The 17,505-nt window shown below is 36.7% G+C and overlaps 1 protein-coding gene across 1 annotated transcript; it reads left to right on the top strand.

Annotated features, from left to right (window-relative positions):
* Positions 1-10,175: 10,175 nt before the first annotated feature.
* LOC123537313 (complement C1q-like protein 4) lies at positions 10,176-13,618 on the top strand. The gene is made up of 4 exons (XM_053527650.1): positions 10,176-10,294; positions 11,031-11,141; positions 11,643-11,793; positions 12,635-13,618. Exons 2-4 carry the CDS (start codon positions 11,124-11,126, stop codon positions 13,054-13,056), a joined length of 591 nt encoding a protein of 196 aa, XP_053383625.1. The 5' UTR covers positions 10,176-10,294; positions 11,031-11,123; the 3' UTR covers positions 13,057-13,618.
* Positions 13,619-17,505: the final 3,887 nt, after the last annotated feature.

Raw genomic sequence — 17,505 nt, 5'->3', positions numbered from 1 at the left:
CGTTTGTTTTCTGTTTTATGAACGTTTAAAGTATTAATATAGTAAGCCCCTACAACAAGAAATGCAGTTTATGCATAACGCATAAGCTTTACTTTTAAGGTTTAGGCAAGCCATACATACAATAATAAATCGACAATCATATCGGTTCGCTGTCTGACGTAGCATATTTACTTTAACAATGTACTTTTAACATCGGCATTGTAGAAAAAGCTCCAGGCCTCCGAGACCGAGCTGGTTAGACTGCTGACTTCAAATCATTTGCTGCATATTACAGTTGGCTTCTGCCACATTCGGAACACAAAATGAATATGTGTACGACTACGTACATGTATAATGTACTTCGGACAAAAGTGTGTGTGGGGGGGGGGGGGGGGGGGGTTCTCAAGACTGTAACAATGTTTTTTTCTATTTATAGACCTACTGACCTAGTTTTTGACCACAGTTGACCTAGTTTCGAACTTGACCTTAATATCACCAAGATTAACATTCACACCAACTTTCATACAGATCCCATGAAAAATATGGCCTCTTAAGAGGTCACAAGGTTTTTTTATTATTTGACCTACTGACCTAGTTTTTAATGGCATGTGACCTAGTTTCAAACTACCTAGATATCATCAAGGTGAACATTCTGGCCAATTGTCATGAAGATCCATTCAAAAGTATGGCCTCTAGAGAGGTCACAAGGTTTTTTTTATTTTTAGACCTACTGACCTAGTTTTGGACCGCATGTGACCCAGTTTCAAATTAAGTCTTGACATAGACATCATAAGATGAACATCTGATTAATTTTCATGAAGATCCATTGAAAAATATGGCCTCTTGAGAGGTCATGGGGTTTTTCTATTTTTAGACCTACTGACCTAGTTTTTGACCGCAGTTGACCCAGTTTCAAACATGACTTAGATATCATCAAAATAAACATTCAGACCAACTTTCATACAGATCCCATGAAAGAAATGGCCTCTAGCGAGGTCACCAGGTTTTATTATTATTTGACCTACTGACCTAGTTTTCAATGGCACGTGATCCAGTTTCAATCTTGACCTAGATATCATCAAGATGAACATTCTGACCAATTTTCATGAAGATCCATTCAAAAAGTATGGCCTCTAGAGAGGTCACAAGGTTTTTCTATTTTTTGACCTACTGATCTAGTTTTTGATCGCAATTGACCCAGATTCGACACTTACCTAGATATCATCAAGATGAACATTCAGACCAACTTTCATACAGATCTCATGAAAAATATGTCCTCTGAAGAGGTCACAAGGTTTTTCTTTTATTTGACCTACAGACCTAGTTTTTGATGGCACATGACTTAGTTTCGAACTTGACCTAGGTACCATCAAGGTAAACATTCTAACCAATTTTCATGAAGATCAATTCAAAAGTATGGCCTCTAGAGAGGTCACAACGTTTTTCTATTTTAAGACCTACTGACCTAGTTTTTGACCGCAGTTGACCCAGTTTCATACTTGACCTAGATATCAAAATAAACATTCAGACCAGCTTTCATACAGATCCCATGAAAGAAATGGCCTCTAGAGAGGTCACCAGGTTTTATTATTATTGACCTACTCACCTAGTTTTTGATGGCACGTGATCCAGTTTCAAATTGAATCTAGATATCATCAAGGTGAACATTCTGACCAATTTTCATGAAGATCTATTCAAAAGTATGGCCTCTAGAGAGGTCAAAATGTTTTTTCTATTTTTAGACCTACTGACCTAGTTTTGGATCGCATGTGACCCAGTTTAGCATGTGACCTAGATATGATCAAGATGAACATTTTGACCAACATTCATGGAGATCCCATGAAAAATGTGACCTCTAGAGTGGTCACAAGCAAAAGTTTACGCACGGACGGACGTTCGGACGGACGACGGACGCTGCGCGATCACAAAAGCTCACCTTGTCACTTTGTGACATGTGAGCTAAAAACTAGGAGCCATCAAATTATTTATTATTCATTTCTATTCGCGAAAACGTTATGAAAGTTACGATTTTCCCACAGACTCCCATTATGAAAATTTGCGTGAGGTCTTGATTTTTCAAATCAGTTAAGCCAAAGTTCAAGCACACGACCCTATCTTTTTTATTTGGTGATCTTTAAGTATATTCTGAGGTTTAGAAATATCAGGGTTTAATCAAATTCTACATTCAACTTGCGGGGAAAATATTCCGAGCGTGCAGAACTACCTTAACGCCGTATTTCAACACTATTTCAGTCATGTAACGGGGGGCAGTTAACCTCACCAGTATTCCTGAATTCTGTAGCAGTACAAATCTGTTCTCCGCAAGTACCTGCCAACTTCCCCACATGAATCAAAGGTGGAGGACAAATTATTTAAGACATAATGTCTTTTATCACATACTCCTAGCCCGAGGATCGAACTCACGATCCCGCGTTACGTAGATCTGTGCTCTCCCTACTGAGCGAAGCGAGCGAATGGTCTAGATATCACACAAAATAATACGTTTGCTTCGCTCGTAACAACTACAAGTATTTTATTCCGTTCCGTATCCTACAGTTTGAAAGACAGTTTTGTTATAATTTGACTTTTATTCCAACAAGGATATCCACATATATATATTGCTTCCCATGCAGTAATTATGTTTCCGATTAAAACTAAGTGTAAAAACGGCATGTAAGAATTTCACCTTTAAGCTTACATAATAATAAGTTCTTACTGCATATAACCTGTTGCTTTTATCCATTTATACATGTTTATTTTTTATATGATACTGTTTACAGAAGAACTAAAATTATGGTTTGCAAAGACGCATAAAAAATGCTTCTCCTGGTTTTATTGTAAAATTTACGTAAATAGATGTTTCTCACCAAGTTTTTATGTACGTAAATGAAGTGGAAATGAGTCTGAGCAAAATCTGACAGGCCAAGTTCCTCATTTTTTTTTCTAATGGCCGTCCCGTAATTATTCAATCTGAACAGAAAAACCACCATCAGTTTTTTTTATTCCCCCGGTGTCGAAGACCCCTGAGGCATACGGTATCCGTCATCCGTCGATCCTTCACCGTGAAAAACTGTCGTTTCAAGCTCATTTTCCAGTTCTCATTAAAATGAAATAAATCTGGATATAAATCATCAACATCATGCCTCTGTTCTCTAGACAACAACGAATAACATTCCGTTAGTTCATATTAATACCAAGCATTATAGTCATTGCACATCTGAGTTAGACAACCTGAGGAAGAACTGATTTTGCTTATCGACGTTTCGATTGTGTCTGACATTTCGTTCCTTTCTTTGAGAAGGAACACTTAGGGCCGGTAAGTCGCACTTGACTGAGCAACTGACCTCGAAAGCTATTAACTTTACAAGCTGGCCAATCAAACTCCGTGACCTTAGAAATAACCTCTGATGTTAAACTTATTATTTCCTAATTGAGGCGACTCTCTGACTGAACGCGATCCGCCGATAACATAGGATGATTGATTGATTCTTTTATTTCTTCCATTCTTGAAGAGCATAACATAAGTGTAAACATATAGACATATATCAGCAAATTTACTTACTTGAAAACAGCAAGGTAAATATTATCTTTACCTTCGAATGCATGGTCAATATGTGAAAACAAACCCCATTTTGACCCTCTAATTATGCGCAACAAATTTACGCAACATGTAGAAATGGATTGGCCGTGTCAGAGTGTACTCTTATTGCCGTATTCACTCCACTGAAGGTGGTTACGTATTTACTTTGTTGCAGGATTTAACAATTTATGTTAGCGTAAATACTTACTTGACATTTGTGGGCAGTATAAAACAACATAGTTCTTTTTTTCAAATTTTTATTTTTTGGTACAGAAATAAACGCACTCTTGATGCAAAATGTAACGCCCCCAGGGAAGGAGGGGGTGGGGGGCTTAAAGATAAGTTTCTTGTCGACGAAAGTCCCCACCTGGAATAGATGGAACAACCTATTTCCAGCCGAGCTCACGGCATGTGTCATTTACCTCCACAGCATCCAGTCTAGACCGATACAGTACTAAATTGAAGTAAAATCACCCAGCACTGAACACTAGTCGTGATATCAGCCGCAACGTGAATAGATCCGGGTCCTTTAATCGAACGCGGGTCGCTGGCGTTGTAGTCTAAACTGCTTACCACTGCATCACTATCTCCCTGATTATTAAACGGGAGGATAGAGAATGTCAATAAGATAGAATGGTCTTCTCCTTGTGTCCGATCCAGGGGTTCCGCACACTGATGACCAATATTTTAAACAGACATTGCAACCAAAATTTTACAAGATGATCATGATATATCTATATAGATGTACCCTAGAAGGAACTTTTGCTATGTTTTAACTTGTTACTACGTACGTTTCTGTTTGACTTTGTATGTACACTCGCTGAAAATTAATGTGTCCAATGTTTTTAGAAAACCCTTCGAAATTGATCGAAGTACGTAAACATATACGTAGTCGTGTACATTACCATTTCCGCCGAAAAGGTATATTGCTTTACTGTCATTCTACACTCTTACTTTATTGTACGGATGAAGAACAACGGTCGTCTTATACCGATTTGACCATTATTTAATAGAGATATGAAATTATTCACGTTTTTCCATCGTCTGCTATTGTTGTCTCAACTTCCCGGGTAGTTATTTTTCCCCGTTTTTCTTCATTCTTCTTAATATTTACGATTTTCTCATATTTTTACACTATTTAGGTGATTGTTAACTTGTCATTTTTCACTTGAGGTTGAATATTTGACAGCATAACAAGTATTTTTAATTTTTTGTTTGTTCTCATCAGAAAAATTGACAAACCCTTACCAGGTGAATATTCAGTTTTGAACAGCATCTGCATATTTTGTAAGGGACATTCAATCTGATTCTCAGCGAGAAAAAGGTGCCAGCTTCGGTAAGGTAAAGTGTGATTACTTTTTTATTTTCGGTAGTGTTAAAATGAATATCTTGAGTTTAAAATTTAGACGAATGTAACGAAAATGTCTTAGAATTTATCAACATACTGTTCACACAAAATGATACATTTCATATTGTTTAAAGGTTTGATTTGGCTAGAATATCTTGTATGAAGATTATTCACATGGTAAGGTTTATCTACGCTAAGAGATATAAATTATGATAATACGGAATTACAAAATATCTTGTTTTAATTTCGGCTTGTTATATTTTCTTATATATTGTTATATATTCAATAGATTTATAAAAGAGTTCCGCTTAAGCCGGTGCTAGGAGGCGTGAGAGTTGTTGCACATTTTATTACCTCTCATGAACAGACAAAATCAAACCACGTCTGCTATTATTCTGTTTTTTGTTGCATTCTTTGCTTCCAAGAGATCTTTTTACAGATTTTATTAAGTATCACAACAGCAATCTTTAAGGTTGGGTAAATGCGAGTTTGGCATGCTCTTAACGCGTTTAAAGCCCCAGTTTTCTTTATATAGGTTACTGACCGTTCCAAGGCGGTGCCCCTATTTTTAACTTGTTTTCTGTCCGTCTCGGATTTTGTGTTGCGTTTGTTATCTGTTTGTTGTTGGCATTTCTTTCCTCTTTTTCCTCACTCCTCCTATGCGCTTCGTTGTTTTGAAATCCCCACCCCTTTTGCTGTGAATAAGTTATTGTGTCCACCTTTATTTTGGCTGCCGGAATCCGAAGGTGGTGCCCGATTGTTGGTTTTCCCATTGTTGGTGTGTGCGTGCGTGCGTGCATGTGTGTGTTGTTTTATCTTCGCTGCTGTTGTTTACGTTGTAGGGTAACTGTGATAAAGGAACGTAGCTTCCCCTTTTGAATATTTGTCCTTGTTCCACACAACTCCACCCTTTTTATCCCCTACCACTTCCTCCCCTTTTGTCTGTATTTTCCAAAAAAATAAAATGTACTTGTTGGATTTTTGAAGCAACCCGTCTATAATATTTTTCAGTTACTTCTTCTTTTTGTTGTGGATCTACTACGCAAATGTGTGGCTCTCAGGCTGTGTTTGTGGTGTTGTTTCTTTTTTTTTTATTTTATGACTAGTTTTACTGAGTCGGGTACTTATATGGTACATTGCACAGCGTCGAAAATGCAGGCAAACGAATTGAGCTTATTGTTCAAAATTTCTAGCAAGGTACTATTTCTAAAACAATAAAATTTACGTTAAATAGAAGCTACTTGTTACCACTGGCGTTACGCTTTAATTTCGTATGTACAGGTCGATAGATTACACTTAACAAGTCCTACTTGTTTATCGTGGGGAGACCCTTGAATTTATGTCACAACTATTTCCGGTCTAGCCGACGGCAGGTCTCCAGCACCCAGTGCTGGAAACAATACAAATTTAAGTAAATCACTGTACTAATCTATGTAATCGGGATTTTAGACACAAAATTTTATTTACAAGTAACCATAAAAAAAATTGAGCGAATGAACTAAATGCAAATGATCTATCAACTCCTTTTGCGACTTTTAAGAAATGGTTTGAGGTATTTGAAACAAGAGGGCCATGAAGGCCCTGTATCGCTTACCTGACCTATTGACATAAAGATCATCAAAATTAACATTCTGACCAAGTTTCATTAAGATATGGTCATAAATGTGGCCTCTAAAGTGTTAACTAGCTATTCGTTTGATTTGATCCCGTAACCTAGTTTTTGACCTGACATGACCCAGATTCGAACTTGACCTAAAGATCATCAAGATTAACATTCTGAGTAAGTTTCATGAAGATACAGTCATAAATGTGGCCTCTAGCATGTTAACAAGATTTTCCTTTGATTTGACTAGGTGACCTAGTTTTGGACCCCACCTAACCCAGATTTAAACTTCAGCTATAGATCATCAAGATTAACATTTTGACCAAGTTTCATTAAGATATGTTATAAATGTGGTCTCTACAGTGTAAACTACCTTTCCTTTGATTTGACCGGGTGACCTAGTTTTTGATCCTACAAGACCCAGATTCTAACTGGATCTTAAGATCATAAATATTAACATTTTGACCAAGTTTTATGAGAATACAGTCATAAATGTTGCCTCTACAGTGTTAAAAAGCTTTTGCTTTGATTTGACCTGGTGACCTAGTTTTTGATCCCAGATGACCCAATATCAAACTTTTCCTTGATTTTATTTAGGGTATTATTCTGACCAAATTTCATTAAGATTGGGCCAAAAATGTGACCTTTAGAGTGTAAACAAGCTTTTCCTCTGATTTGACCTGGTGACCTAGTTTTTGACCCCAGATGACCTAATGTCAAAATCGTCCAATATTTTATTGAATGTAATATTCTAACCAAGTTTCATTAAGATTGGGCCAAAATTGTGACCTCTAGAGTGTTAACAAGCTTTTCCTTTGATTTGACCTGGTGACCTAGTTTTTGACCCCAGATGACCCAATATCAAACTCGTCCAAGATCGTATTGAGGGTAATATTCTGACCAAGTTTCGTTACAATGTGACCTCTAGAGTGTTAACAGTCAAATTGTTGACGACGGACGGACGACGACGGACGACGGAGACAGGGCGACCACTAAAGCTCACCTTTGAGTACTTCGTGCTCAGGTGAGCTAAAACTCAAACTATTATTTTGATAGAAAAACTAGGTTTCGCTGTAATTTTCACATGATATTAAAATATATATTTTCTCTGTGTGTAGAATTTCAAAAGTTTTAATAAAGTAATTCAAAAATATCGGTAAAACAAGCGTTACAAGATTTGATTAGTGTATTTGGTTTGAAAACTTAACAGGCTAGTGTTCACTGAGACCGTCAGTGAGATAAAATATATAAATCTGTATGTTATATATGAAATATTTTAGCTCAAGTATTGATGCCAGTTTTTTCAATATGAAGTGAACATTTTAGTTCTTGCAGTTCTTGTCTCCCTCCCTCCGTCCACGCACCCGCCCCCCCCCCCGCCCCGCCCCCCCCCCCCCCCACCCCAACTTCCACACACAGTCCATAAATTCATAGAAATTAGGGTACATAAACTTTCTGAATATAACAAATGTCCGGCTTTTGCATAAAATGCGTGATCTTACAAAAACATGTATAATATGCTTTGCTTGAAGTTTATTTAACTAAATGACCCGCGGCGGGCTTTGAGCGAATCCAAACGTTGTTCCTTAATTATTTGCCAATATCAAAATTTCACCAAACATGATCAGAATATTCATATACATACATTATGATTCGGACAATCTTGGTAACCAGTAGACATGCCTAGACACTAGGAGTAAAAGCCTTTTAATTGCCAAATTTTGTCAAATAAGCACTGTACGCTCTTCAACTTCAAACCATGTTGCAAGCCTTTATCCCATCTTCATCACACTTGGTCAGAATGGCCGAATTCGTTAACCTACACGATCGCCTACGTCACTTTGAAGTTACGGCCCTTTATTTGCCCAATGACGTGTTTTCTGTGCTATTATTTTAATGGGTATATTGTTATTACAACTCTATGCGAAATGTGGATATATACATTTTGTAAAAAGTTCCGCGAGGGGCGGGAAGGGTTATTCGGATTTAAAGTATTCAGTTCCCAAGTTGTGTTATACAGAGGGGAGCTTTATGCGGTATCAAATAGCTACTCTACCAAAACTTTCATGTCGGTAATGTACAACTAGTATATGACAAATTTGCAAAATACGTTTAAAACAGTCTCTCTCATGCGTCTGAGTGGTTGTTAAAATATAAGTTGCTAAAGTAATCCATTACTGGTGGAAGTAAACGTAAAAAGAACAAGAGCTTTTTTTATAAAACACGTATTCAATCAATGGATTGTCCAGTTTTCAGTCCTGTCCACTTAACGCAGATATCATTTCAAGGTTATGTTGATTATATCCTTTTAACTGGAGGAGTTTTATCAATCTTAATTTTATCAGGATGTTCATGCCCGATGTTTGTGGCCACTACATTATTGTACATTATCTTAAGTGCACAGTCATTTATATACTTCATTGTTGTACCTTATCTTAAGTATGCAGTTATACATCCATCGTAAACATATCCTTGTTTGCTGTTAAGTGTCTGATTTCAGTTAAAGGTATCCAATGGCCATCTAAATATTATAGCTTTAGATATTTACTTCAAATGTAGTCAATCATCATCTGATCTATTTAACTCTACTAAATATATAACATAAGTTAGCATGTAGAGCTACAATCATAATTAGGTGTCTTGCACTAGCAGTCGATTTTTTAAGAAGAATAAAAACTTCCAGTTTTTAATAGTAACACACATGCGTTTAGCTATACCTGTATTTTGTTTGTAGTATTGCAAACATCATGCATAGTACTATTCATACACACAAACTTGTTAATATAAATTATGTTTATATAAACAATGTTGTAATTGTTCATATTTTAATGTGAAATGGGGTCTAGTATACCTTTAAAAATTATTTTAATATATTATCATTATCCAAGTGTATCAATAGAACATGCTTACAAAAATACATAAGTCGTCGTTCAGACAAATAAATAGAATTCAATGCATCCTTCAGCAATCAACAATTTCTTGGGGTTAAAGTCAAGCTTTATGTGGAGCAATACCCCATGTGCTAATCCAGGCGGATTTTCCAGCTTTCAGAGGTGGAACTAGACCCAAGGTGCTCATCCATGCATTATCTCAGGCAAATGCTGGCACCCGGATAATTCTAACAGCCGACCTAGATGCCTTTCACACATGAAGAATTCCAGAGCCGAAATGAGATTTCAAACCAACATTCGGGAGAGGATGAGGAAGAGATTCGAAGTCAGGGACATTAACCGCTCGGACACGGAAGCACTTTCATCTACCAAAAGCTAATCATTTACTGGCATTAACCGTTTTTCTCTACTCTCAGACCGTAGCAAAACAGATTTTATCATTGCTTCATACTAAAACTTATTCAATTAACCATTTGTCTTTTATCTTACGTCAGTATTTAGCAATTAGACATCCAATGAGGACATTTATAAATGTTTAGGGAGAAAAACTGACACTATATAGATAACAAGAACATAAAATTACATGTAAAGATAAATCATTTAGTATCTACTGATTTCAAATATCTTCTCTTTTTTTTGTAAAAGTAAGATGCCGTTAACGTTTACCAACATAAAACTTATGGAAAGGAGACAGCAGAATAGCATTTTAGGTCAATATAAGTCATGTGTAAAAAATGCTACAATATTGGCAATGCACGAGTTTAGTGCATGAACATGCCTCCGTCACGTCATCGGAAGACAGTACTTAAAAAGGAGACATAGACTGCAGACATATCAATAACATTCAAACACTTCTACATCGTCTCCTCGCCAGAAAACAGTTCAACTGAAAGGTAATAAATTTACTTACTTTGCGGTTTTATGATCAGTATTACCGTTATTTTCATATACAATTTAATACGTTTAAACTTAACTATTTGATAATGAGAATGTAGTTGGCTTCAAAAAGTATTAAAATTTAAATTAACACAAAAAACAAGAAGCAACGAAGAAATATTTATTAATACGCATATTTAGTAATTCAATATTGCCGTATCATCATTTCACCTGCTGAAAAATATGTGGATCTTTTTGTGTTTTTCTTGGGGTTTGGGGGTGGAGAGGGGGTTGGTTTCACATCACATCGACACTAGCTCATATGGCGACATTCCAGCTTTTAATGGTAGAGGATGTGCATCAGTGCACTAATTATCACGGGCGAGCACCTGGGTAGAACCACCGACCTTCGGAAAACTGGATTGCTTACCCACGTGTAGAATTCAACGCCCCAAATTAGGCTAGAACCAACATCATCAATTAGGGGCAAGTGATTCGAAGGCAGCGGATTTAAACACTCAGCCACGGAGGCCCTTGAAAACTATGTATTTTGGTTTACTATTGTGCTCAATATTTCCTGTTTCTATTAAGACGATTCCTTTGCAATACATGTTGTTAAAATATCCGTCACCCCGGGATTATATTTTAGGCCAAAATTGGCCGAAACAATATACTTTGAATACGTCATTCATATTGATTATTACTCGATACAAGATCTATTTTAGACCCATATTTTCATGTTATGTTTAACAGGTGGTGTATATACATACAGGATGTGTTCAGTAATATTTCTGCTTGTATTAGCCGCTTCTCCGGTGTTGATATCTACTAGACTGGTCAATAGTTATGGCAACTTTGCAGAAGGTATGTTAGATTAACATTCTTTTTACTTTATTTACACATAACCAGTTCAAAGAGATCCAAACTTTCATGTTATTTTTGAAAAAGTAATTTGGAATGAAACGGATTTTTTCATTGATAGATCAAGCCCATGTTGTTTGTTTATTTATCAGTTTTGTACTTTTATTTTTGTGTGCACGCGTGTGCTTGCGTGCGTGTGTGCGTGCGCGCGTGTGTGGGGAGAGTGGGGTGCGTTTGTGCGTGCGTGCGTTGCGACGTTTACTTGATATCAGTTGCAGATTTTGCATGTCGATTCCCCTGGTGGATATTCTTCTTTATTTTATTTAAAGCGTGTGCTGCTTTTACTTAAAAGATAAGACCTAAATTTAAAAAGCAACTTACTACCAGTGCAATATATACATGATAAAAAGGTTATTCCTTTATTGTTTGCTTGCAAAATAAATGATTACATAAATAATTTCAAAATCAAACATTGTATGATTTAATTACCTTGACACTTTATAGTCGATTGATGCACGTGAAGAAACTTCACTGGGACCATATTCCACCATGGACGATACATCAGAAGACGCCATGGGTGATACAGAAGACATTTTTGGTATTGTAAATCAGTTGATCAGTAAAGTAACTGGACTGGAAAGGACGATTAAACATTGTGAGTATTCCTTGATATTTCTTTCAAGCTACTCGCCCACAGGTTTAGTGAAATTTTGCTACATGTTCAATGCCACTAAGTTAAGCGGAGAATGTTAAATTGGCACTGAAAAATGATTAAGTGATTGAAAATAAAAACTAAATTTTGGTAAAAATGCTAGAAGAATGTAAATTTTGAACGTTGTTTCAGAAGCTTTGCAACGGTTTATTACCTTCTGCAAAATATTTATTTATTTATTTATTTATTTATTTATTTATTTTCAAAAATTTTATGTCAATAAGTTTGAACCATTTGTCACTTTTAGACAACTCATTTTTTATGGAATTTTGAGAGAAAATATTTTTCGCCTTAAATGTGTGGGTCTCTTTAAAACCTGACAATGTTATTTACAATTTGGATTAATTAGAATAATGTGAGACAACTTTAAAAAGGGGAAAAGGTAACATACTTATTAGCAAAGAGTTGCAGGTTTTGTGAAACACTTAAAAATCAATTTCGTGGGCATGAAAGTTTGTGGTTTGGTCAAAACGTCCATTTCGTTGAGGATTTCAATTCATGCATATCAAATTGTGAAGAAAGGCTCAATTGGAATTTTCTTATTCATTGGATTTTTTTTTAATTGACTCAACCGTGAAATCCATCTAGATTTGCCCACTACGAAAATTAATGATATTACAGTACTTGTACATATTCCTATGCAATTCGAAAATTTATATTCTTAACAGACATTCTGAAGCTGTAAAACAAGTTTTTATGGCAGTGTTACAGGGGTATTGTTTAGTCTGCCGAAATGCCGATATATCCGGTTTGTTTATATTTATAATTGTTACTGATTTTTCAGGGTGTCACAAACCTGTTGCTTTTCATGCTGTAAGGGATGGTGGAGAATATCCTCATCTTGGAAAATATCAACATATTGTATTTAGTACAGTCTTACTTAACATCGGGAATGGATACAGCGCCAACCATGGCATTTTTACCGCCCCCAAAGCTGGCTTGTATATATTTTCGGCTTCTATCTTAAGCAACTATAAACCCGCCACATCCTTGTTTGCTGCAGACATCGTTAAGGGCGGGCATGTTCTTGCAAGAGTATACGGCCATGGAGTTAATGGATACCATGACCAAAGATTGGCTACCGTGGTCACCCAGTTAAGAGCTGGGGAGCAAGTTTGGGTTCGGCTAAACTGTTGTGCGAATGATTCGCTGTGGGGGTATCGTTATACAACCTTCAGTGGTTCATTGATAAGTTTGTTAAATTGACCCCGTAACGATGACCTGTCAATCTTTAATTGCGTTTTCAGAAGCCTATTATCTAGTTTTAATTTTCATGCATTGTATGCACTGTTACATCACATTTAAGGACGCATGTGGCATAACAGAACTATGAAAACCAATCGAAAATCACCATGCTTGCTCAGGAGTTGTCTGCCCTTGTATATGCAAAGGTGAATGAAATCAAGTTATAAGGGCAGATAACTTCTGAACAAGCACGGTCACCTGCGGTTGTTTTTGCATTTTTCTAACTTGAAACTGTGTTCATATACAAAATTTGAACAAATTCTATTGTTGGGAATTTTTTGCCCCATCTCCCAAACAAGAAACTGCAGCAAGTGCCTGTATTACAAAAGTGTGCATGTTCTTGTTCTTATAACATGTTAGTATTTACAGTGTCGTAATATTCATAGGGGACTGAGGAATGTTTCAAATTGAATTGCCTCTCATGAACTTGTCTCGATCAAACCAGGTTCATATTGAATTGTTAAGTTGGATTTTGTGCTTCCAAAGGATGTTTTACATGCACATGTAGTAAATATTACTCTTTTTTTCTGATTTTCTGTATAAATTACAGTCGACTCTCATTGGCTCGAAACCGGATCGCTCGAATACACCTGTTCACTCGAACTCACCATCTGGTCCCGATCTTATTTTTTATATACTGTATATTGTTCGACTCCGGATGGCTAGAACACGAATAACTGGAAGTCGCAAGCTCCCTGTCTGGTCCCTTGGGCTTAATTATAATGTAAATAACACCTGATGGGTCGAACAGACAATTGTGTGCCACAAATCTTTTCATGATGCAAACTTTATGCACCTCTATTATTATCATTATGGAACGAGGTCAGTAATTCGGTCGAAAATGTACTTCCGTGGGGTAGTCGAAAGAAGTCCATAATAAATACATGTAGATCCTAATTTTCAAATGTTTTGGCGCAATTTCGTGTAGAACGAGTGGTCTAATCATATTTTTTCAGAATTCATTCTGCATGAAATGAGACGGTTTTCATGCTTATACACCCCACATGGCAAAAAAACAAAGACAAATATCAAACAGGGAATGCCACGTACCAAACACGCAGCCTCCCCAAAACGAAACCCACAGCACGCAGACGTGCACACCACAAACACGCACGCACACACATACACACGCGCGCGCACACACACACACACAAAGCCAACACATGAGGACAAAACGAACAAACAAAGGAACACAGTAGGGCACCGCCTTGGAACGGTCAATGGCAAAAACACCACAGGGGAGCTTAAACCGGTTTATGGTGCGCACCCAACCTCACTCTTACCCTCACCATGTTCCAAAGACACGGGACAGTGTAAATAAATGTAATCCCCTCCAGGTGAATCTCTAACACACGTCATGGAAACAAAAAGGCATGGCATGTAAAACACAAAAATGCTCGTGTATAAATATATAAAAAGCAAACCTTAAGAACCAAAAACGTATGTACTCAATGCCTTTTCAGAAGACAGAGCAACAAGAGAAACACCTTTAAGGGCCCGACGAAACAGGCCAGAAGACAGATATCAAAACAGTTCAGTCCTGGTAGGATTTAAAAACTGCTTATCATAGAGTCCTCCCCCTCTTCCGTCAGACACAATCAAAGAGGGAAGCGTAGTGTCCAACTGTAAACGGGTTGAACATTAAACATGCGGTATGTCTCAAAACAGTTGGGTCATTACCTCTTTTAATAAAACGTTTTACAATTTTACCAAATACGTTTGGAAAATTACCATGACCCAAGATCTTACGAAGTTTGTAAATCACATCCCAATAAAAAAACGGGTTTAGAAATACCTTCTCGCAGAAGTGTCTTTAAATTACTATTGAATTTTAAAACTAAATCAGAATTACGATAGTAAAATTTAGCAAAATATTTACGCAATTTGTAATAACGGTAGCCTTGCTGAAGAAGTTCACTTGTAATATATTGATTACGTTCATTGAAATGCTTGACATGACTACACGCTCTGGCAAACCGAATTAATTGAGAAATATATACCCCATAAGATGTAGCCTGAGGTACATCCCCATCCAAATGGGGAAAATTTACAATACTAAAATTAAAATCAGTTTTGCAGATCGAAACTGGAAGTAGGTGTTCATTGTGCGGACAAGTGCAAATATGCGCCAATTTTGGAGTAGCAGACCACAACTGACTGGCATTTCACTAGGAACCACACAACCTCTATTTTCTTTTCATTTTCTCGTTAATGTATGATAGAACTTTCATAAAAAATAGGTGTAGGAAAAAGTGATGTTCTATAAAGATACGTAAAGACGACCTGAAGTTATCGTTTTGATATGAAACAAAGAAGTACAAATGTATTTGAATTACTGAACTTCAACCTTATCTTTAATCGGTGTGCGTAGTTTTAGCACGTTGTGAAATTAATACCTGTAACAAATTTAATTTGATGATTTTCGTTCACTTAAATGTTTTGATTAATGAATTGTATGTGTCCAACAAAATCTGAGCAAAGATTGTCTGTATTTTACTTTAAATAGGGCTGATTGCGTACCCATTTCTCATTTCCAAAGATGAAATAATTATGCAAGTCGCACAACTTAGTTAAGGACCCGGCAACTAGGTGATAGGTAAGTCGGCCACCGGAAAACAAGAAACTAATAGAAAATAAGACCCAAAGACTCTTGAGACAAAATTTTAATGCTTTAACAGAATGTGAAAAAAGAATAAAAATCAAAAACAGAGATTGCCAAAATGTTCGGCATACCGAAACTCTCTCGGACTGGATAAAAAAAAGACCGACTCAATAAAAGAGGGCAACACAAAATTTGGACGAAATCGTCGGAAAATGATATTTAAATTATGTTTTAATTCCCTCTTTATTAGAATGAATCTGACAATTTACAACATATTTTCAGCTCAAATATGGGTCAACTATGTCATACAGGCCATGTACGTACTTTACGAGAGCTCCGTGTATAAACAAAGATGGCCTCAATGCTGATGGCTCGAACTACCGATCTCTCGAACCCGTTTTCACGGACCATTCGAGTTCGAGCCAACGAGAGTGTACTTACATGTATATACGTATGAATTGCATATTATTGTATAATAGTATCTTAGTACCAAACGAAAACAGGTAACCAAGATCACGGTGCTCGTCTGAAAACAGTTTAAAAGCAAATACTTATTAAAATCATATTCTTTACACTCAGTCGTCGTTTGTTTTCTATTTTATGAACGTTTAAAGTTTTAATATAGTAAGCCCCTACAACAAGAAATACAGTTTATGCATAACGCATAAGCTTTACTTTTAAGGTTTAGGCAAGACATACATACAATAATAAATCGACAAAGCATATCGGTTCGCTGTCTGACGTAGCATATTTACTTTAACAATGTACTTTTAACATCGGCATTGTAAAAAAAGCTCCAGGCATCCGAGACCGAGCTGGTTAGACTGCTGACTTAAAATCATTTGCTGTATATTGCTGTTGGCTTCTGAAACATTCGGCACACATGTTGGAATTAGACCTTTTCGGCCTGAATATATATGTGTAAGACAACGTACTTGTATTATGTACTTCGGACAAAAGTTTATTTATCTATTTTGTTAGATTTAACGTCGCACCGACACATGATATGTCATATAGCGACTTTCCAGCTTTAATGGTGGAGGAAGACCCCAGGTGCCCCTCCGTGCATTATTTCATCACGAGCGGGCACCTGGGTAGAACCCACGACCTTTCGAAAGCCAGCTGGATGGCTTCCTCACATGAAGAATTCAACGCCCCGAGTGAAGCTCGAACCAACATCGATGAGGGGCAAGTGATTTGAAGACAGCGACCTTAACCACTCGGCCACGGAGGCCCCTCGGACAAAAGTGGGGGGTTGTCTCAAGACAATAACGATCAACGTACCATCGGTTGATATTAATACCAAGTCTCATAGTCATGACACAGCTGAGTTTGACAACCTAAGAAATGGTTTGCTATATCGCCATTTTGAATATTGAAACTTTCAAAATAAATAGATTATTTCCACAATGACATAATACATTTGCCTCCTCTAATTAGCGCTTCATAGTTCTGTCGCCCAGTGTGAAAGTTTTACACTAATTTGGAAGCACAACCATATTTCATAGAAAACTAAGAGCCATCAAATTATTTATTATTCATTTCTATTCGCGAAAACGTTATGAAAGTTAAGATTTTCCACAGATTCTCATTATGGAAATTTCCATGAGGTCCTGATTTTTCAAATCAGTCAAGCCAAAATTCAAGCACACGACCCTATCTTATTTATTTGGTGATATTTTAAGTATATTCTGAGGTTTTGAAATATCGGGGTTTAATCAAATTCTACATTCAATTTGCGGGAAAAATGTTCCAAGCGTGCAGAACTACCTTGACGCCGTATTTCAACACTATTGCAGTTATGTCAC

Source organism: Mercenaria mercenaria, chromosome 17 (genome assembly GCF_021730395.1).
Source record: "Mercenaria mercenaria strain notata chromosome 17, MADL_Memer_1, whole genome shotgun sequence".
NCBI lineage: Eukaryota > Metazoa > Mollusca > Bivalvia > Venerida > Veneridae > Mercenaria > Mercenaria mercenaria.
This window is presented reverse-complemented; position numbering and strand designations above follow the sequence as displayed.

Coding starts and splice junctions, on each gene's coding strand:
- LOC123537313 (XM_053527650.1), top strand. Junction 11,794..12,634: donor GGAAAGGACGATTAAACATT/GTGAGTATTCCT, acceptor CTGATTTTTCAG/GGTGTCACAAACCTGTTGCT.